General features: G+C 41.1%; 5 protein-coding genes across 14 annotated transcripts in view; 4 read left to right on the top strand and 1 right to left on the bottom strand.

Moving 5' to 3' along the window:
- The window catches only part of Adar (adenosine deaminase acting on RNA), a 78,346-nt gene that overhangs the window by 12,950 nt on the left and 45,647 nt on the right, over nucleotides 1-19,749 (bottom strand). For 2 of the 6 annotated variants that reach the window (XR_013063023.1, XR_013063024.1), the window contains exons 1-6: nucleotides 2,794-3,583; nucleotides 2,598-2,721; nucleotides 1,682-1,758; nucleotides 1,536-1,596; nucleotides 500-1,330; nucleotides 24-409 (exon numbers count right to left, since the gene is read on the bottom strand). Coding sequence is in view for 4 of the 6 variants with exons in the window: in XM_076690918.1 (XP_076547033.1) it covers nucleotides 24-409; nucleotides 500-1,330; nucleotides 1,536-1,596; nucleotides 1,682-1,758; nucleotides 2,598-2,721; nucleotides 2,794-3,120 (1,806 nt within the window). In the remaining 2 variants the exon portion in view is untranslated. Of the gene's footprint in view, nucleotides 1-23; nucleotides 410-499; nucleotides 1,331-1,535; nucleotides 1,597-1,681; nucleotides 1,759-1,840; nucleotides 2,436-2,597; nucleotides 2,722-2,793; nucleotides 3,584-19,749 lie in introns of those variants that run through there. The other 4 variants (XM_076690918.1, XM_076690920.1, XM_034323718.2 and 1 more) reach the window with 4 other exon arrangements.
- On the top strand, nucleotides 5,151-7,273 carry Obp9 (odorant binding protein 9). Of its 2 annotated transcripts, none has more exons than XM_076690925.1 (5): nucleotides 5,151-5,225; nucleotides 5,869-5,926; nucleotides 6,018-6,212; nucleotides 6,362-6,426; nucleotides 6,501-7,273. In XM_076690925.1, the coding sequence occupies exons 1-5, from the start codon at nucleotides 5,166-5,168 to the stop codon at nucleotides 6,525-6,527; spliced, it is 405 nt and encodes a 134-aa protein (XP_076547040.1). In that variant the 5' UTR covers nucleotides 5,151-5,165; the 3' UTR covers nucleotides 6,528-7,273. The 2 variants fall into 2 exon arrangements, with proteins under 2 accessions (XP_076547040.1, XP_076547041.1); XM_076690926.1 differs by lacking the exon at nucleotides 5,151-5,225 and adding an exon at nucleotides 5,547-5,664 and having other exon boundaries at nucleotides 6,501-7,238.
- On the top strand, nucleotides 11,269-13,026 carry LOC143305830 (uncharacterized). Of its 2 annotated transcripts, XR_013063026.1 has the most exons (5): nucleotides 11,270-11,433; nucleotides 11,507-11,560; nucleotides 11,640-11,693; nucleotides 12,053-12,225; nucleotides 12,852-13,010. XR_013063026.1 is itself a non-coding variant. In XM_076690927.1 (4 exons), exons 1-4 carry the CDS (start codon nucleotides 11,417-11,419, stop codon nucleotides 12,958-12,960), a joined length of 234 nt encoding a protein of 77 aa, XP_076547042.1. In that variant the 5' UTR covers nucleotides 11,269-11,416; the 3' UTR covers nucleotides 12,961-13,026. The 2 variants fall into 2 exon arrangements, 1 of the variants encoding a protein (XP_076547042.1); XM_076690927.1 differs by lacking the exon at nucleotides 12,053-12,225 and having other exon boundaries at nucleotides 11,269-11,433; nucleotides 12,852-13,026.
- LOC143305829 (uncharacterized) lies at nucleotides 13,138-14,206 on the top strand. Its single transcript, XM_076690924.1, has 4 exons — nucleotides 13,138-13,275; nucleotides 13,347-13,421; nucleotides 13,501-13,721; nucleotides 13,801-14,206. The coding sequence occupies exons 1-4, from the start codon at nucleotides 13,259-13,261 to the stop codon at nucleotides 13,932-13,934; spliced, it is 447 nt and encodes a 148-aa protein (XP_076547039.1). The 5' UTR covers nucleotides 13,138-13,258; the 3' UTR covers nucleotides 13,935-14,206.
- Dop1R2 (dopamine receptor 2) overlaps nucleotides 15,256-19,749 on the top strand; it is a 49,049-nt gene continuing 44,555 nt past the window's right edge. For 2 of the 3 annotated variants that reach the window (XR_013063025.1, XM_034323722.2), the window contains exons 1-2: nucleotides 15,256-15,436; nucleotides 17,676-18,120. The gene's annotated coding sequence lies outside the window, so the exon portion shown is untranslated. Of the gene's footprint in view, nucleotides 15,437-16,480; nucleotides 18,121-19,749 lie in introns of those variants that run through there. The other variant, XM_076690923.1, reaches the window with a different exon arrangement.

The raw sequence follows: 19,749 nt of genomic DNA, 5'->3' as shown, positions 1-19,749 counted from the left end.
GTGCAACAACACTGATCGCATACCATCAGTACACCGTCCCACGTTTGGATACCTTCGCTGCTTTTCACCGGGATCGTTCCTTCTCCTGATTCTATTTTAGTTCTCAATTGACCCCTGGCTCTTCGATTCGGATGCTTATCAACAGACTCGTTTTCCTCGTGAGGCGAGAAAATTCTGGCATCACCGCACGGAGCGGTATTTATGTATAAATGAAACTGTATACCCTGCTTCAATTTGAATCCTTTCTTCATACATTCTAAAATCGACTCTGCCGCACGATCTTCCGCGTGAAGTTCTAACTGTTTATATAAATATTCGCATAAACATCTCCTGGCTACTACTTCCGCATGGCAATCGTTTAAAGCGCCACCGCTGACGCTCAAGTGTTCTCCAGAGACACACTTGGTACCTTTTATTTGAAACAGATAAATATTGTAAAGCTATTGTGCATCTTAAGTTCGGGAAGCAATTTAAGGCATACGTGAAAATTGGTCCTCACCGGTTGTTACGCATATCAATTCCGCTTCTGTACCCTTTGTTTGGACAATACCCGCCAAAACCTTACGTCGGGCATGCTGCGGTTTAGACTGGATAAGTTCGCTAAATTTTTGGTTCACCATCTTACCAATCTTATCGGCTAACATCTGAGGTAACGACATCTGCTCTTGCCAGTGACCACTGTTGGAAAAGTTTGGTAAGACACGTACAGGAAGCGGTATACAAAACGAGGAACTGTGAACGTTTCTCAGCTTAGCCAGTGCCGCTTTACTGGCTGCAGCTTTAGCTAATTTTTTACTTGGTCCAGTTCCTTCGAACGTTTCTCCGTCAATGGTCACCGATATCGTAAACTTTGCGTAACTTTCTCCGTTATCGGATACGCATTTGTATACGACACCCGGATACAATTCATTAATAAGCGCTACGGGCCCTTTTTCTAAAAACTTGTTTGTACTTTTTGGTTCTTGGGTTAGCGTTTTAAACGCGTTGACTAGATGATTATCGCGCTCCGTAACATCGCTAGTAAAATCGGGCTCGAGGGGTATCGAGGGTTGGCAAGTATTAATCGCTTGATGGACTTCCGGTGTATTTCTGAACTGAATAATGTTTCGTAAAGCGAGCTCGGCTGCGGCGTGTTTTGCCATTTTCTTAGTACGACCTTTGCCCTCGTACGTTTGTCCATCTATCTGTACCGCTATTGTGAATATTGGAGCATGAGTAGGGCCTGTTTGTTCCACAACCTTGTACACAGCACCAGTTTTCAATTCATTCAACGCGCATACCGCATTCTTTGGTTGTGGATTCTTGTGCCGTTTCTTTACGGTTGTAACACCTGATGAAAAAAGAAAGATAAGAAATAGATTAATCCATCGGACGCTTCGCCAAGGCTTCTCCCTTGGCTCAAAACAACTTAAACCTTCCAGATTTATAAGGTGATCCGTGTTCTGCTTTTATCAAAAGGTCAATTTTAATGTGTACATGCGTAACAACTAATTGCTGTTCAATAACATTATATAGACATTGGATCTGCCACTGACCTTCAGGCTCAGCTTCAAAAGCCCTTTTCAGCATGGGTTTCAGCACATTTCGCTGCTCCATCTGTGAAAAAGAACAATAAGCTACTACTTGTGGTATCGAAACAGGATTTCTGTTCCAAAAATAACCTTAATTAACTAAATCTTACCCCTGTCAAGTGTGGCTCCTGCAATCCCACCGCGGGAGTTGCAGCAGTAGTAGTACAGATCATAGATGTGTTGTAGTCTAAGGGGAAAACAAAAATAAAAAAATAAAGAAATAGGTAAGCCGTTTATGCACGATGCTGCAATAAGAGAAATCGATGTACGAAGAATGTTATACTTGTTTCGTTGGTGTTTTTATCATTGTTCAACATTTTTAATCCGTTCGACATTTCTCATACAAACAGACCCTCGTTGAAAAAAAATACACTCGGGAAAATCCGTGTCTCGAAACACCGCACTGTTACATTGATTTTAATTATACTCCTACTGCGATGTCCGCAGCGCCACTACTGCTGTTTTTTTTTACAGTCTCAAACATAACCTTAATCGTTCGTGATGCATTCCATTGAAATTGCCCACGGAAAGTGTTTGCACGCGATACACGGATAAAGAGTTCATGAAAAACCAGAAAAAGGAAACGTCTGACTGACGGAGATATTAATCAATCTACCGTGACAATACGGCTTGCACCTGGCAGGCGCAGATTGTTTATTGCGCAGAATACTGCGCATCGCGACAAATAAATCTGGCGCGTGGAGTCGATTTTAAAAGCAAGGAAGCTCTTCCGCTAGAATCAGGGTAACGATGCACAAAAAGTTGCAAGTGCAATAAAGACAGAAGAGACACGCGAATGCATATACAACATCTTGTTTTCATGTTCCTAATTTTTCCTGAAAATGTCCAAAAATAGTGTTGCACGATAATCAGGAAAACTGTAATTATCGTTCCTCTACTTCTCTCTGCCCTTACTTCCCGCCATAAAATTCTTCATCATAATTTTTACATGAACGTGTCATTAACATTTGTAAAAATACGTATCACCCAAACGACGCCTCAAAAGATCAGTGCATATACGTTCACCTTGTTCCGTTGTTTCCACCAGAAGCGTAGATTCATCCCATGTCAAAGAAGAAAATGATACGCAATTCGACAACATTGGGATATACGTACAATCAATCCATTCCCTCGGCAATACGTTTGCTTTCTACGAATAAATGCGTCATTTTTGCTCGGACATTCTGACAGAATAAAAATATAAATAAAATTAATTATTTACCTCTCTGGTTAAATTGTTATTATTTTGTATCATTTTCTCAGGTATTGGCGTGCTAGTCCTGAAAGGCACTTGCATTTTCTCGACGCAACAGTTGCATTCCATCAGATAATCACGTGCGTCGGTATTCTGTATGTCGTTGTTTGTGACGATTACTAATTGGCAAGTTTTGCAAAAGTTGTTTTCCGAATGTAGCCTTCCTTTAGCTTTTCTTAGCATGTATCGAATTTGTTTGCGGAAATTTCGAACACTCTTGTGATACGGATTAGGACACTTAAACGCATCGTTCGGTTGCGTATTCATGATGGTTTTTTCGTATCTCGAATACATATTAAAAAAAGGTACAAAATGACTCCAATGTACAAGGTTGATGATTATAGATGGTTGAATAAAAAAACACTAATGGACTACGAAGAACAAAGCACCTTCTAGGAAATGTTAGCGGATATCTTGAAAAATAACGCTAACGTTTATTTTTCTTTAGCGAAGATTAGTCACGAGCCGGGTCTTCCGTTCCTTATCATTTTATTGATAGTCCACGTTGGTTTACTAAGCACGCGAGTTTTTCTTCGTTTAACAGCCGTTAATTAGCTTAATGATTATAAAAAAGTATTTTCGTAAAAAATATAATACAGTAAGCATCACTGTTATAAAACTGTAAAGCACAGTATCAAATGTTTTTTACACTAAACACCATAAGAAAATATATCAAAGTGAAAAACCGATTCGAACGATGGTCCACCTTCGATGACGTTCTAAAGAATACTGACGGGAATTACGACCATGTCCTTCACGTTCGGCCACCATGAAAGACAGCCAGTCTTCCTTGTCGGGGGATATCAAAGGCACGTGTACGTATACATTGTACTTTCGTTCAGTGTTTCTGGGAAATGGTAATAGTACTCCTACAGGGAATATTATCGATTTGTTTTTGTCATCAAAGACCATGCTTTTTTATTATGTTCATTAACTGTAGTTTCACTTTTTTTCTGCGTAAAAATCTGTTTAAATACACCATAATACTCATTTCCATTATGGTATATACGTATACATAGAGTCTTCATTTATGGACATTGTATGTATTTAGTTCTTTTACGTTTCACCATTAATCAGGATACAGTAAAAGCTGGATAAGTGCAAGAGAAATTGGGACCCAAACATTGCATATAGCCAGCCGAAGTGTCGATTCTATGTTATATTTATTCTATTATTATTGTTAGCTTGTAAATTACTTTAATTTTTAATAGGAAGAAACTGTCTGATTTCATGGAAATCACGGGCTTTTCCTAACATCATAAAGCACCTAATTAGCAATCAATAGTTCCGCAGCATATTCTGAATAAATAAATAAATATAATTTAAACTATATCGTGTTTGGTATCATTTTAATCGGATAAATCTCACAAATGCGTTAGGAAAACATCAAAAATAAAAAAATTTTATCGTTGAATTAGGATTAGTTACACCGATATTGCGGTTCGGATTACACAGATTCCTCGTCGAGCTTCTCGGTTCGCCAAGGGGTATCCCCCATGCGTAGGGGATAGCCACCTTGCACTTATTCAGTCAATCTTTTCTTGCACTGTTGGAAATCCTATAATAAAAAATAACAAAAACTGAAACGAGTAGAATAAACGTTATTGTGCCCATTCTCATTCCTCTGGTGATATATAAATCTATACATCTATACATATAAATTAAATTGAAGTGTCTGTCTGTGATTTCGAAATAATGGTTTTTTTTAGCTCATATATGGTTTCTCGTACCTTGCTAAAACCCAAATACGCTTTTGCAAAATTTTTGTCTGTCTGTCTATCTGTCTGTTTAAACGGACTAATCTCCGAAACGATTGAACCGATTTTGACGAGACTTTCATTGGTAGGTTCAGAATTTACAGAGTAATAATTTAGACTTCTTTTTATTCTGGAAATATTCAGAGTTTTCACGAAAATTTAGAAAAACTGTCAAAATCAGGCGCTAATGAGGCAACTTTTTTATAGTCCGTTTATGCGAACGAAGTCGTGGGTAATCGCTAGTGGTAATATAAATCACAGTGGCTTCAAATCAGTGCACCGAATTTTGTTTATAGGATAGCGATAGCGAGAAGTGTCATTTGATCTTTTCTTTTGACTGTTGGTGCCTTATGCCTTTTACTATCCCAGTCGCTCTGTAATCCTTGAAGAATAATGATCTGTTCATAACGAATATAGTATATTTTTATTCAAATATCCCATAATATCCAACATGTACTTATCCAGCTTTTACTTAATAATTTATTAAGTATTTTTTTTAACAATTACTTTCTCAAGTGGTTGACGTAATATCGTGTAAATTTTATTAATTTTTAATTTTACATGTATCTTACGTGTACGTAAATGAGTGCAAAAGGTAGATCCAGGCAGGTATCGGAATCAAGTTGGCCACCAGCAACCATGGTAATAAACGACCTTTTTGGGTGGTGCGGACTCTAACGAAATTACGGTCACCTACCTTTGCAAAATTAATTTCTATAATTGCTTTATCGGCGTCGTAAAGAGCCACTCTAATCTCCGAAATATGGTTTTTCGCATGGTCGTGTAATAAATTAATAAACACCCTGCAGTACGGGAGCAGCAAAGTTTGTAAATTGAACCACCAGCGATTTGTTATCAGTGTTTTGAGTGCACTTTCTTGATTAATCACCGAATCATTAACCATCGTAATCTCGACTTCTAATGTGAACATTCAAATAACAACATGATAAGGTAACAGTTGAAATGCCGATATATACTTGTGCATTAGTATCGGGTTCCCTTTGAATCGAGAAGATCGGTAACGAAAATGATTTGGAACTGTCGATTAATCTTCCTCTTGACAATTATTCTGATTATGTTGGTGAGCTATCATTTTCACCACGTCGAGTGATTTTCGCGTCGTTAAGATAAAATTGTGTACCACGTATCCAACCCCTTTGTCTTATCTTCTGAATAATAAATTTCTTGCAACAGAAATAAATTCTTTATAAATCTTATTACGAGAGCACTTTGTATTTGCATAAATATCCTTAGATCTCAATCACAAAAGATCGTCTTGTTTCAGGATCCCGGTGAAACAGACATCAGGAAGGATTGTCGCAGAGAGTCGAAGGTTTCATGGGGTATATTCAGTCAAACGTTTGCAATAGTTACTTCTAAAGTGATCGATGAAAAAGAAACCTTTTTTCCCCTCTTTTGTTGAATCTGTTTCAGCCGCGCTAAGAAGAATGAAGTCTGGAGACTTCGAGCAAGACGACCCGAGATTGAAGTGTTACTTGAAGTGTTTTATGGCGAGGAACGGTATTCTGGACAGTGACGGTGAGATAAATGTGCAAAGAGCTCTTCGACATTTGCCACGGAGCTTGCAGGACTCTTCAAGAAAGTTGTTTAACACGTGCAAGTCTGTCCGTGAGTATATGACGTTTGTCTTTAGAACGATTTTACGATGTCGAAAGTTTATCCTATATGTTAACGCTTTGATGAACCCAGAATGCTTGCAATTTCACTCTTTGTTTTTTAAAAATATTTTTCGTCAGAAAAATCTTTTCTGTTTTCAGCTGGAATTGATCCTTGCGACAAAGCTTTTCAGATCGCCAAGTGTTACGTGAACCATCATCCAGAGGTATGTACATATGTAGGTAGATTTCAATGCGAAAGAACGAGACCGTTGGATGAATTTCGTGCCTCGTGTTGCAGATTTTACAGAGCGTCCCTTTCATTTAGAGAGCTCTTCACCAGAAAGCCACTCTAGTTTCAAGAATAAGACGAACCCTGGACGGTGCTGTGCCGCTTTCTAATGAGAAAATAAAGAAAATCAACACTCGCATGATTACGATTATTGAAAGATTTGAAAGTTCCGTACGGGTGAATAGCGTTTCATCGATGAAGAATATTCTTCGCTCCGCTAAACAAACTGAATCTGTCAAGCGAAACTTTTGACGAGTTAGATTTTGTATCGGACATCTCGCGGAAATTAGCTTCCGTCAGTTTGCAATATTTTCCTCAGTTTTTTGTTGTTCGTCAACGTTTAATCTCTTAAACTTCAGTTAACATTTAGAATCCGATGTTGTATTTATCGAGAAGTTCTTTGTTATTATTCTATTATCCCATTTATAGCAGTAAAATAATAAGATAATTACCCTGATTTATACAATGCCTAACGAAAACTACGCGAAGCGAAAGTATTAATTTATTCGAATGAATTCGAGGAAAGACTCGAAGCGAAGGAATCGACGAAGCTGTGCAAGCCTCGTTCGCGGAGGAAGTAAGACTTTGGGTGGTTTCTTCGGTAAGGCTGGTGCGCGTGCCTTTAGTCGACTTCTGAAAACGTAGCTTAGGTCGTGTGTCTATATTCAACGGGGTGGAACTGGGTCACAGTTCTGCCCATCGGGGTATTAAAACAATCTCTAAGCTCTCCCGCACGGATGGAAAAGAGCGCGGGGAGTTATGCCGAGGGTGGTGGAGATGGTGGTGGTGGTGAGAGGGCAAATAACACACAGAGAAAGAGGAATGGCACGCGTAGGAGAAAGAGCAAGGGTGAGAACGATGAAAAAAGAAAAAAGAGGTAGAAGTGGTGGTGATGAGTAGGGGTAGCAAATGGCGAAAAGCGAGAAGGCTAAATAAGGGAAGTGGCAAGCGAACGACGGAACGTATAATGACGCACCCCACTCGACTAGTCCTTTTGTTTCTTCTGTTTGGACTTTGAACGTGTCAATTTGATTGTTCATTTTAAGAGCTGCCTTTCACGTTCATGTTTCACCGGTGTATTTTTTAAATTCTTCTTGAACGAATGCGACCAGGCTTTTATATGATTCCTCTGAATGAAACTTAATTATCGAAGAAATGAAAATAGAAATGGAGTGGAGAAGGTAGATAGGTGGAGAACGAGGTGCACAGCAGGGGACGAAGGAAAGAAGTTTAAGATTCCGGAGAGAAGTTTATCTTGGTGAATGGTGAGGGGTATGGTATCTCGTGTTCGCTTTACAAAACACCCGTTATTAAACCAGTAGAACGAAGAGGACAGTTAGGTGGCGAGGTAACCCTGTGATCTAAGGGGTGGATTTAGCCCGCTAATCCTCGGCTCTCCGTTTAATCCGAGTTCCACCGAATTTTCCAGCTCGGTACACAGCTACCGAGAGAAAGGAACGTTCCTGATTGGTCATTCCTCGTTTCGTAACCGGCTTCGTTATCCTTTTGTCTCGATGGTTAAGAAATAAATATCTCCTCGCTCCCTTCTTCGCAAGAAAAATGTGATTCGAGAAAAATTTCAAGGGGACACGCGACCTATTCCTGATACGACAGTTCTGTTTAGCCAAGTATCCACTTGTGTCAAACGCCCGTAGTTTGCTGCGTGCTGTTTTTTTATTGTAGGAGTCCGTCGCTCTATGTAGAACTTTTATTACATCTGCAAGTTAAAGGAGGAATTTTGGGAATCGGTTTATAACTTAGGAAAATAAAATACGGAAAAAATATGTTATTATACCAGGGGTTCGACTTCGTTCGACTTTCACTTAATCCATTTATTACTCGAAGAGGTCATCGTTTATTACCTTTCTTGCTTTCACCGGACTGGTACTACCTGTGCACCATGCAAGTTCGGTACCTCCACGCGGACTAGGAGGTACACTTGCGTTTGCAAAAGGCACCCAATCAGAAAAATTCCAAATTGACCGCCTACGATGAATTTTAACCAATACAGGAACCATATCGTGTTTGGTATCATTTTAATCAGAAAAACGTCACAAATATCTAGGTAAAAGTTTTATAAGAAAAAAATGGAAAATAATAAAGTTCAGTCGTTGCATTAGCGATCGTTGACGATGACGTTGCATCCCCTAAATTTCGTTTGTCTCTATCGTTCGCCGTGAGAGAGCAGAAACTTCCAACCCCTGACTGCTGTTTCGCATCGGTCGTTAAAAACGTACGAAATGAAAGTTTCATGCAAACGACTATGCAAAGCTTTCATTGATATTCTTAATACCAAATGTCTGCTTCTCCTTTTCTCTCTACCTGTCTCTTTACACTTCCGTGAATTATCTTCGAAAAACGCTGGTCGCTTCGTTTCTTTTCCCGCTGAATCGTCGTGAATTATGGGCGGCAAACATTGACGAAGATTTCGTCGACCACCATACCGATTAAGGTGGATCAATGTTTACAGAGTGGCGAAATAATCCCCGATTCAAAGAGAATCGGTGATCCAATATTTGAAAGACCGTGTATCGAGGTCCTCCGGGAATTTCTAACTGTGAAACTCTGCAGCTGCTCAAGGCGATGCTGTTGCTTGTACTTTGATGAGAACTCTGATCGTTTGAGAATATTTGCTAGAAAAATGTCAACTTCAAGAATACGTTTTTGTCGTGCAACAACATAGTTGGTGATTAATCGATAAGAGAGTGCTACGTGTCCAGCAGACGGTCAAGAAGTCGCGATTTTCGGTGATTAAAATCGGGAAATTGTTCGTTTAACCGACGAACAATCGAACGCGTCAGATTTCGATCGCAAATAATGAAAGAGGAAAAACAAAGGAGGAGAATTTATTATGGGCCAGAAAGGAGAGGTGATATTTGGGACGTTTGTGGAGGTAGCCTGGTCTGGTGGCGTTACCTGGCGCCTTTCCAACAACGTGTTCGCACTTTTTAGTCCGTTGGTATTTGGTCGATTGTACGGCGACGATACGTCTGTGTGGACGCTTTTTACGCGAGTTTTAAAACATTTGGAAATATGGAAAAGAAAAAAAGGAGAAATCCGAAAAGTTTCGCTTTAGGGTAGCTTCAAGTTTTTACTGACAAGTAAAATCAACCCCCGCCTATATTTAAGTGGATCACGTTTGTTCGAAGATATAATTCATCGTTGGGCCAGGTCGAAAATTGTCAAGGGAAAACGAAGGGAGAAAATGAAATTCTCCTCATTGTAGGAGAACTTTCTCAATCTCACTGGACTCGAGTGCCCTTTTATCGGCCCGGTAATTAACTGGCTGACGATTTTTCTCCGCTACAACGGTCAATTTAAACTTTATTAATGAAGGGACCACGTCTCATTAAACCGTCGTCCTTAGCTATCAACCAGCTAACGTCTAATCCGACCGCGATTACCGTGTTTTTACTTTATTTCCCGCCACCGTGTTCTTACATCTTTTCAGTACACTCTACTTATCTTTGTACCGCTAAAGCCCCTTAAATTATTTATTAAAACAAGAGAACAAAATTGTTAGTAGAAAATATAGAAAGGATCGATTTGATTAAATTTTTTCCCCAGAAATCACCTGTATTTCAGGACAAATAATTTATTTTTCAAAGCATCATTCCCACAAGGATCGTTGGATGTTCGAGGGTAATCGACTGGGTCAAAACGGGGTACGTTGATCGTCAGGTATATCGTTTTATAGATTCTCGGACGAGGCTGGTTTTAATTCATTCGTGCGACCAAGTAGGAGAAACGGAAAGAATGAAGGTACTTGGTTTTCAATGGACCGTCGTAAAAGTGCAGCAGCCGCAGTGCACGTGAAAACGACAGGAAAGGTCGAACGAAGATTAATACTGCGCCAGAATCGCGAGTTTGCTTATGCTTTTCGATTGTACCCGTCCGCTATTACGATCCACTCGTTCTTAAAGTTTCGAGGAAAGAGGCTCGGTGAATCATTTCGTAGCCTTTTCATCCCTTAACGTATTCATCCATCCGACGATGATCGATATAATTTGCCATACTTATCTGCCTCTCCCTCTTTCTTTCGCTATCCGAGCGTAACAGACAAAGTGTAACCGATCAAGAAATAAGCTGCCGACCGATAAACCTGGAGAATTTCGTCAGCTTACGAAAAAGCGATTTTCTTCGGGAATTCACAGGGGGAAAGAAAGTATCACCCGCTATCGAGTGGAAGACGAGCGACTTGTAACAAAATACAGGATCAACCTCGTGACCCGATTACCGCAGCCGGAGCTATGGCAGTCAGCTGTTCGAAAATGTTCATATTGCCGTATATGGGACACGGCACACACGTGTGCACCGCACACGGTCCTTCGAAAACTATTCTGAAGCCAGTTCGCCTAACTAAAATCGCGAGAATATGATCCTTGCCAAGAATTCATTTGACATTTTATTCAATCTCTTTTTTTTTATAACTTCACATTTTACAATAATTAATAGCGTTTCTTCAAATCATAAAGGGTTCGATCTACGAAAATCTCCCTCGAACCAGGATTTTATCAGGATTTTATGTCATCGATATCCGTTCACGTTTTACAACGAAATCTGTCAGCAACGTCGACGTTTGTCACGATTATCTCCGAGGCAGACAGTAATTCATGTTTTCCCGTAAAATTCCACTGTATTTACGTTGCAACAATAATTCACCGTTGTTTGACGTGAAACTAATCGAACGGTAGATAGGTACTGTGTATCGTCATTTAAATTGTCCGGTTATAAAATCGAGCGGCGTCTAGCCGAGAAAAGAACTGCCAACGCGAAATAATAATCGACGAACGTTTATCACGACACGTTTGTTCGCATTAATATTTCATCGACCGAACATCATTCGACGAACCTTCAAAATTTCCAAATTTCCCTCGTGAGCATTCGTTTCGTAAGTTTGAGCACCTGAAACCTAAGAACTCAACATGTGTGATCATTGCTCGTAAGTGACACAATCTTGATGAAAACCTAAATTAGCAGTGGAAATGATTTAATTGTTGACTATGTTGTTGTAGAAAAGTTACCGGCCAGAAAGGATATCAAGGACAAGTGACTTGCAAATGCGAGCAGTGAGTATATTAACATAAACCCGGAACTATTTTTAATTAGTTAATTAGGTAATAACGTTTGGTGTATCTTAATTTCTAGCGGGGAGAAGAAGAACGGCGAAGGCAAGGATTTTGGAGGATGTTGTTCCAAAAAGTATGATCCTTAAGTTCTTTTCCACCTTCTACCTTTGTTCACCAAATTTCTTTAACCATTAACCGAGGAATTCGAGTTGAAAGTCTGATAATCGACACGTTGACTGCCATGGAGATTAATTGAAATTTAGTCAAATAATCGAAGAAAGTTTCAGATGTTACCAAGATAACGTTTCCTCTGTTTCGAGTACCTGTATGGCCGCCAGCGTTCAACAAAAAAATAAATCTACTCCCTTCTCATCCTTAACGAGTCTAATTTAATCAAATTTCGGGAGGCACAACAGATGTTTTACCTTAGACTTGTATTAAAAAAGATGGTGCATCCAATGGTTAACCGAATTGCTCGACTGAATTGTGCAGAGAGAAAAAAACAGTCGGCGGATGTTGCGGTTCTAAATGCTGCTCTGGGGCGGAGGAGCAGGGAGGATGTTGTACCGGAGGTGCATCGAAGGAAACGAAAAGTTGCTGTCAATAATCGTGTTTCCTACCTAAGGAAGCTTTAAAAGAACATCGAAAATGGGACTGAACAACGGGTAAACATTACAGTGTTAAAAGCCGGGCTAGGCGGCCATATAGGTTTCTACAGGGTGTTAAGAAGAAAAGGATTAAAAATTTAACAGAATGGTTTTGAAATTCAGTGAAAGTTGCTTAGCGAACGTATCAGTCCAGTTGTTTAGCTACTTGATGAAATTGCTTGCTGAATTATTGAGTCGTACTACTTGTTCTGAAAGTCGCTATGCTCTCTTCTTGTTTCCGTGTTTGTAAATAGCGTTCCACGTGTCCTACCCTTTCTAAATACGTTTAATATGTTTCATTGAAATATTAATCGTAATATCAATAAGACTTGTTCACCATATTTTTGCGATTTTCATTGAACCGTCTCGAACCCTTTCCTCTCAACATCCTGTAGAATTTCCAAGTGGACTAAGAGGATTTACAAACGCGAGACAATCCTTTGACATTTTACTGTCTAGCCAAGCGATTTCTTCCTCGTAAATCTTTTCCTATCGTAGTTTCAAACGTCGGAATTAGGATGTTAACTTTACAAGTTTCGCAAAGAAACAAAATCCGATAAAGAAGTCTGCGCTTTTTTAAAAATCATTGTGTCCGATTAGCCTTCGTTGGACACTGTACAATGCAAATTGTTATTGCTTTCTAGGGCAAGAGAGTCAGCTGGTGGGTGTTGCATGTCCGGTTGCTGCAAGGATAAAAACGGAAAGACGAAAGAACCGGAAGCTGTTTCGAAATGTTGCGCGGACCGGAAATAAGATTCACTGAAACGCCAAGATACACTATACTTTTGTCAATGAAAATTCTGCATTAGATATGTAATTTTCTAACTTTGATAAATAAATCGACGTTTTCAATAAGATACAAGCGTGTCTTTTTTATTAATCGAAGCGTACCTATCCTGTTCCTAATCGATCGATTGACAAGTGATGAATAATTTTGAAATTAGTCACAGAATGAAACGCAACAATCGAAAATTGCACCGAAGCTTCATATGTTCAAAATTATTTCATACGTCATTCAGCTTCTGGTCAACCTCAAAATTCTTCAAGTATCATGTGCGATCATTGCAAGTACGTATCATCCTAGGTCTACACTTTAATCAAACGTTTCACGAAATCATATATCACCGATACGCTTTCAGAACTTTCAAGCCGTTGCTCGGAGGAACCGATCGATTGTACCAGAAGGGAAGCCCGATCATTCAAAAGCCAACACCGTGAGATACCCTCGAAATTACGAGAGATTTTCGCAAGGAAATTCACCGTTGGATAACGAAGCTTGTTTACTATTTGCAGAATGATTCAGGAGCAAACGACCAACCCCGCTGATAAGGGTTGTTGTTCTTGGAGACGAAGCTGTTGCAGCGGTGGTTGTTGCGATCGAATTGGAAATTGCTGCACCGGATCGGACAGTCCGTCTCAAAATGAAAAACTTCCAACCAGTTATGGATATGGAGGGTACGGTTACGGTCAACCTTCTATGGGTATGACGATGGAAATTCCTTTTCAAATGACAGGTGAGTGGTTCGATGAAAAAAAACGAACAAACATCCGTGAATTGAAAATTGAACGACTCCTGAATTTTTCCCTTATCAGACGGTTCCGTGGAAAAAGTGCCGTGCGGACGGCAGGAGAAAAAGCTACCCATGTGTTTCGGCGGCGACTGCAAAGATTCCGAAGAGAAATGCGAAAACGATGTAAGCCAGGCACCGAGGCAATCGGAGCGATAGAGGAAGCCGAACTACGAGGATGGAGAGATGGAAAGTGCATCAGCTACGTTTCACCTCGGCTCCGAGGAATCTCTAAGGATCTGCTTCTGCAGCGGAAAAACTTTGGAAACTTCCGAACAAAAGTGTGCGAATCTGCGTGTTTTATGCTCCAACAGAAAATTTCATTCTCGAGACAATGATTGAACGATTAAAAATAAGATTCGAGTTTAGAAGTGTAAGATTAGTGTAGAAACGAAGAACCATTTGTAACTAAAAAAATGACGATGATTGAACAGGGATAAAAGAGAAAAATATCAAGCTATTAGTGTGATCATTTTTGTTCAATAGCAAACGCGAGTTCATTGTTCTTAAAGGATTGACCAAGGTAGAATTAATCATGGGGCAACGTCATCTTCGCTATTCACCGAAATTCACCTAACTGTGCTCCGATTCATACCCGATTCCATTCATCAATCCAAAAGACCCTCCTATCGACTTGAAAATAAGCCGAAACTGGGCCGAACTGTGCATCAAAGGCCTTACGACATAGTGGGCAGAATGCGTAAAACACGTTTTACCGATGCAGTTTCTTATACCAAGTCTACGGATTCTAGAATCGTTATATTTGATTTTCTAATTCGCTCTTTAGATTCACCGCTGACTCTACGAGACGTTGCTTGGGTTCAACGTCAAGAACCGAGGTGCCATTCAAAACTGGAATTCCAAGAAACGCCTGTCTCTTTTACGTTTCCTTATTTACTCTGTCTGCATTCTGTCGCTACGGATTGAATATGTTCACTGAGCTGCACGAAGGAAACAGGCCAAGGGAGGCTGCAGATTCTCCTATAAAGCCCTATTTGCATTGGTAGCTGACTAGCGACGAAGTTACTCTATCATGTGTAATAACCGACAGAGTGTACCTCTGAAATTTAGAAAAATCTACTTCCTATTTCTATATTTGTAGAGACGATCATAAATTCTGTTTAACGTTCCAACGTTTATCCGGACTTGAGTTATCCAAATCCAATAATAAAAGGAATCGTAGGAGCAAAGATATCAGGGGGCTTCAAGGGAAGATCCAGGCTTCGATTCCCATTGGGAGCAGTCGGCTATTTTTCACGAACCGTCTGCGTGTATGAAAAAAAAAAAAAACACGTGAAATGGATGAACGATTCGGTACGGTGCAAGGTACGCGAAGAAGAGTTTTCGAATAGAGACGAACGATCAGAGGCGAAGGCAGAGAAGAAGTGCGTGATCGTCGGAAGGAAGGAAGGAAGGGCGTCGCGACGGAGGGTGCTGGTTGGTGTTGAACGCGAAGCGCACGCGCCACGGGGAACAGAGGTTTGGGGCCACGCGGCGGCACCAGTCGCTCTTCTCAAACCGCGAAACACGTCCCGGCCTCCTCGAGGACGAGCTTCCAGTTCTATATCCTTCTATCCCTGTTTCACGCTCTCTCTCCTCTCTTTCGTTCTCTCTGTATTCGTCGCGAGTCATCGTATGACCGTCTTGTGTACGTGTGTCAGGTGAATATTCAGGACCATCCTGCTCCCTCTTCGTCCCGCCGCGTTTCCGGAAGTCTAAGCTCAAACGGAACCCCGCATAAAATACCCCTGCGAAAACAAGGACGGAGAGCTAGCCTGAATGTTTCTTCGACGAGATTCAGCGGAAACCTGCTGGTTCCTTAGCTGTTCGAGGAGCTGAAATACACCGACGACCTTGGGTATGCTGCGACCGGAAACGGGTGCGCGCACCAGAGTTACGCGGCAATTAACGAGCCTCCCAGTGCTAACGCGCTAAACGGTTAATTGATACTCCTCGAAGGTGAGCTGACTCGTAGAGGATTTCGTGGATGATGGTTGTGTCCGATGGAATGTGAAAGATTTATTAGGTGATTAGTAACCACTCTCTGAATACCACCATTCCGGGTAGTTCACTGATTATTCTTGGCGAATAATGCTCCTTCTTGAATCATTCTGCCCCTCGAAGGCTTCGGTGTGAATCGTGGAAGCTTTTGTAGACGCTGTGACAGTAGCATCCGGTGAAATGTGAAAGAGTTATTGGGTAATAAGTAACGGGACAGCGAGCTGTAACATGCCGGGTGAACCAATTGTTCTTGTTGAAGAATGCTCTCTCTTTAATCATACTCTTTGTTTGATAATGAATCGTGAAAGATTTCTTGGCCTGAAATGTGAAACAGTTATCCCATAAAAATTAGCATGTCTGCGTATACCGACATCTTGGCTGATTAATTGATTCTCCGCTGAATGTACGAGGGAACACTGGTGCACTCTGACCCATAGAAAATTCCGGTGGAATGCAAGACTCGTCTTTGTGTCAAAGGGAGTAGCGTAGGATATGCTTCTCGAAGAAAGCTGCCAGGTAGCCGTCTTCTCGTTAGGGACCAGTTCTGACCTTCGATTCAATTAAGCGTATCCAGTGTGAATCGAGCTTTCGTTACCAGACCACCGCGATTGTTATCATCCTACCGTTAATTACAGGCAAATTGACCGCGCGGATCAAGATCAGTTGCTACTTAGCGACGATCTATTAAGATTTGGATGCTCGTTGATCGTTGAAGACGCGTTCGCTTTTCACTTAGAGGTATGCGAGTACTCGATTTATTCGAGTACTCGAATTTCGAGTCAACAATGATCGGTCGATCGAGCCGAGTCGCGCGCTTGAATTTGCCGAATTACTCGAAATCGACGAACTGTTCGAAACAAAAGCGAGCTACTTGAATAAATCAAACTACTCGAATATTCGAGCTGAAAATTCATCTTCAAGTAAATCGAAATTTTACGACGTTTCGAATATTCGAGTTTTTGTTTCAAACAGTTCGTCGATTTCGAGTAATTCGGCAAATTCAAGCGCTCGACTCGGCTCGAAAAATCGAAGCCAATTCAGCTCGGCTTGTAAATTCCGAGTACTCGCACACCTCTACTTTTCACTTATCCACTTCGAGACAGCTGCTCATCGTCTGTCAAGAGAATTCGGATTCTAACGATCCCTGCGTTCGTTAAACATTAATTGCTAACGAGCTAGTCGGTTGCCGAACAGTTTGAGGAAGGAATTAAAGTTTCTCGTGGGTGTTGGAGCACGTTTTCCAGCCAACCGACCAACGATACCCTGTAAATTCCTTGGCCGATCGCAACAGCGAAACCTTAATTAAAAACTTCTGTTCGTTCGTTTGCAAATCTTTCGTAATTCGTGACTGAGCTTTGTTTCAGAATAAGAAACCGATAAACGGATCGAAGTTTCTCTTCCGGTGTGCTGCTCCCCCCTCGTACCCTTTCACCCTTCGAAAACTGAATGTTCGAGCGTTAATCCGAGTAAACGGATCAGGCTACGCGGATTCGAATCGATGCCTTGGAAAACCTCCTTAGGGCAAGTCCAATTAAGTCTTCGAACATTGGTACAAAAAGGTCGATCGAGGAGAGACCACCGATATCCTTAGGTATCGTTTCCAAGACTAGATTGCTAAACTTCGTTAACTCAAAACTCTGCTTTCCTTCGCGGAGAATCATCTTCCCTTCACCTCGACGAAGGCTGAAACTTGGTCGTTTCGAGGGAACCAAAGTTCAAACTAAAATTGCTTATTGTCTCCGTTATTCGTTCCATCTTCCCGAAGATTCATCGTGAAATCTTTTCGGCTGAATCTCGTCGACGAATATTCCAAGTTCCTTCGTCAGAATCCTTATTTCCTTTGTCCGCGTTCCGTCTCGATGAAACGAGTGTGTCATAATCGATTCGACGTTGTTCAAGGAAGGACCAAACTCGAGGAAAGTCTCGGAGGAAGAAGAAAAAGAAGGAAAATCGATCCTGAAGAAACTTTCTTCTCCCGAGGTGGTTCTTGTGTACTCCTTTTGGAAGTTCAGTTTCCTATCGAGTTACGTTCGTGAATTATTGACCGCAGGGTGTTAAATACGATCACATGGATGTATATTACGGTAGCAGTAGGGTCAACGTGTTAATTAAGGATCATACATTCGCGGTGGTGACTGCAGTGTTAGCGTTCTCTGTGCTAAGTAAATATCCATTCGAATTGTACGGTATCCACGCTCACGATTACCCCGGACTGAATTATTTTCCGGGATTAATTGTGCGTACTTAATTTGAACCTTGGCTGAAACGATAAATCTGCCGACGCTGGATCCACCTCTTGGGGTTAGGTTCATGCTGAACAGAATCTGCAGGATTCGGATACCAGGTAAGGTTTCATCATCTCCTCTCTTTTTTTTTCTATCTTACGCTTCATTTGAACTATTTTGTGGGGCAGATCGTTCTAATTTTTGGCCATCGACGTTCCAAGGTTAATTAGCATCGCCATTTAAAGCAAGAGCTTAATGTCTCGTTGGTCATTAAATGATTAAGCCAGCTTTTTATTCTAGTCACGTTTCCGTGCAGTTAGGAGCGTTTTCGTCGCGTGATTATAACCGCCGCTGCTTGCAGTAGAATTAGTCGAAAGGGGAGGTTTTCAAAGCACTCGCGTGTCGTTAACCCTGTCAGGTGTGGCAATATCGCGCGACAAACCCCTCTTCCCTCGTTCTGAATGAAAAAGATTCGAGGAATTCCCTTCAATACGCGGGGCGTTCCAAGAATTTCTGGGCTGTCGCAAAGAGAATGAGAAAGTTCATTCTTGGAAGTAGGTGAAATATTCAGCAAATGTAGCACAACCGCTGGTTGCCTTTCTTTCATTATTTTTATGAAACTGAGGTGTTCGATTACGAGGAACGTACGAAAAATTCTGAAAACTGCCTTCTTGTAATTTAAAGACGTTGATGAAGTACGATTAACAATTTTTAATGCAAAATATTCCTAATTTAATCCCACCAGTACGGCAAACCAGCACTTTAACTTCAATCTACACTCGAAAGAAAATCTCATCGGGCAAAGTATTTTCCAACTGGAATCGAATCGAATTTGGAAAATTTTCCACGCTATTCCCGAATCGACGTCATTTAAAAGACGCTCTTAACTGGATCGGGTATTGCTCTCAGGATATTGGCCGTTTCTGATCCTCCCTAATGGAACCACGAAAAACGTTTTTTCCCTCGACAAGCTTCGTTATCGATGCCATCGTCGCGGAAAAATCTGAAGAGTCAGCCGCGGGAACGTTTCCACACGCGAAGATTGTAAGAGATAGGAAAATTCGCGGTAGTTGTAGGCTCGCCTTTCGTTTCGGTACTTGAACGTCGATGGAAACCAGGCTTCTCTGCATAATGCACCAACTGAGCTGAGAAAATCGAATTATGCAAAAACAAATTTTTCATCCTGGAATAAATTTAGCCCGGGGACAATACGTGGAGTCTCGACAGCGAGGGGGTTGACTGCGGGAGATCCATCCTTCCTAACGAGATTTCTTCATTTTTTTTCTTTTTCTCCTTCGGTGTGCATTAAACCGTTAAAAGGCGTGATTCTCCGTCGATTATCCTGCGACTAGACTTGTTAAGAAAACCTTGCGAATAACTCAGACCATTCGAGTACTCGCGTAGAAATTTGGCATTGCCGATCCATCTGGCAGCCGTTGAATAAGAACAGTTTCGTTGTTCCAGGGATTTCTCGGTTAACAAGATTTCTCTGGTTTGTCCGATGGATAAAACGTAATACGCGCTAGCTACGGGGAACACTGGCAAGGAAGGATAGAAATTTGGGTCGTGATGGAAGATTTATGCGAGCGATGTGGCTTTTTGAACTGTTAATAATCCGTACCGCCGCGCGTTCAGGCATTCTTGTTTTCTTCTATTTTTCACAAAGATTTATCGCCAGAGAATTTTCAGGGGTGTGTCTGAAAGCTGGAGTATTCGCGAATTGTTTTATAGTCTCCCTCGCTATTAGT

Source organism: Osmia lignaria, chromosome 11 (assembly GCF_051020975.1).
Source record: "Osmia lignaria lignaria isolate PbOS001 chromosome 11, iyOsmLign1, whole genome shotgun sequence".
NCBI classification, from domain to species: Eukaryota; Metazoa; Arthropoda; class Insecta; order Hymenoptera; family Megachilidae; genus Osmia; species Osmia lignaria.
Note: the sequence above shows the minus strand (reverse complement) of the source record. Positions and strands in the feature narration are given on the sequence as shown.

Excerpts from the sequence above, each read along its gene's own strand:
- Obp9 (XM_076690925.1), top strand. The coding sequence starts at position 5,166 with ATGAGTGCAAAAGGTAGATCCAGGCAGGTATCGGAATCAAGTTGGCCA. Across the intron at positions 5,226-5,868 it reads GTTGGCCACCAGCAACCATG|GATCCCGGTGAAACAGACAT; the intron begins GTAATAAACGAC and ends GTCTTGTTTCAG. Across the intron at positions 5,927-6,017 it reads AGAGTCGAAGGTTTCATGGG|CCGCGCTAAGAAGAATGAAG; the intron begins GTATATTCAGTC and ends AATCTGTTTCAG.
- LOC143305830 (XM_076690927.1), top strand. Across the intron at positions 11,561-11,639 it reads GTGACTTGCAAATGCGAGCA|CGGGGAGAAGAAGAACGGCG; the intron begins GTGAGTATATTA and ends CTTAATTTCTAG. Across the intron at positions 11,694-12,851 it reads GGAGGATGTTGTTCCAAAAA|GGCAAGAGAGTCAGCTGGTG; the intron begins GTATGATCCTTA and ends ATTGCTTTCTAG.
- LOC143305829 (XM_076690924.1), top strand. Across the intron at positions 13,422-13,500 it reads ATCATTCAAAAGCCAACACC|AATGATTCAGGAGCAAACGA; the intron begins GTGAGATACCCT and ends TACTATTTGCAG. Across the intron at positions 13,722-13,800 it reads AATTCCTTTTCAAATGACAG|ACGGTTCCGTGGAAAAAGTG; the intron begins GTGAGTGGTTCG and ends TTCCCTTATCAG.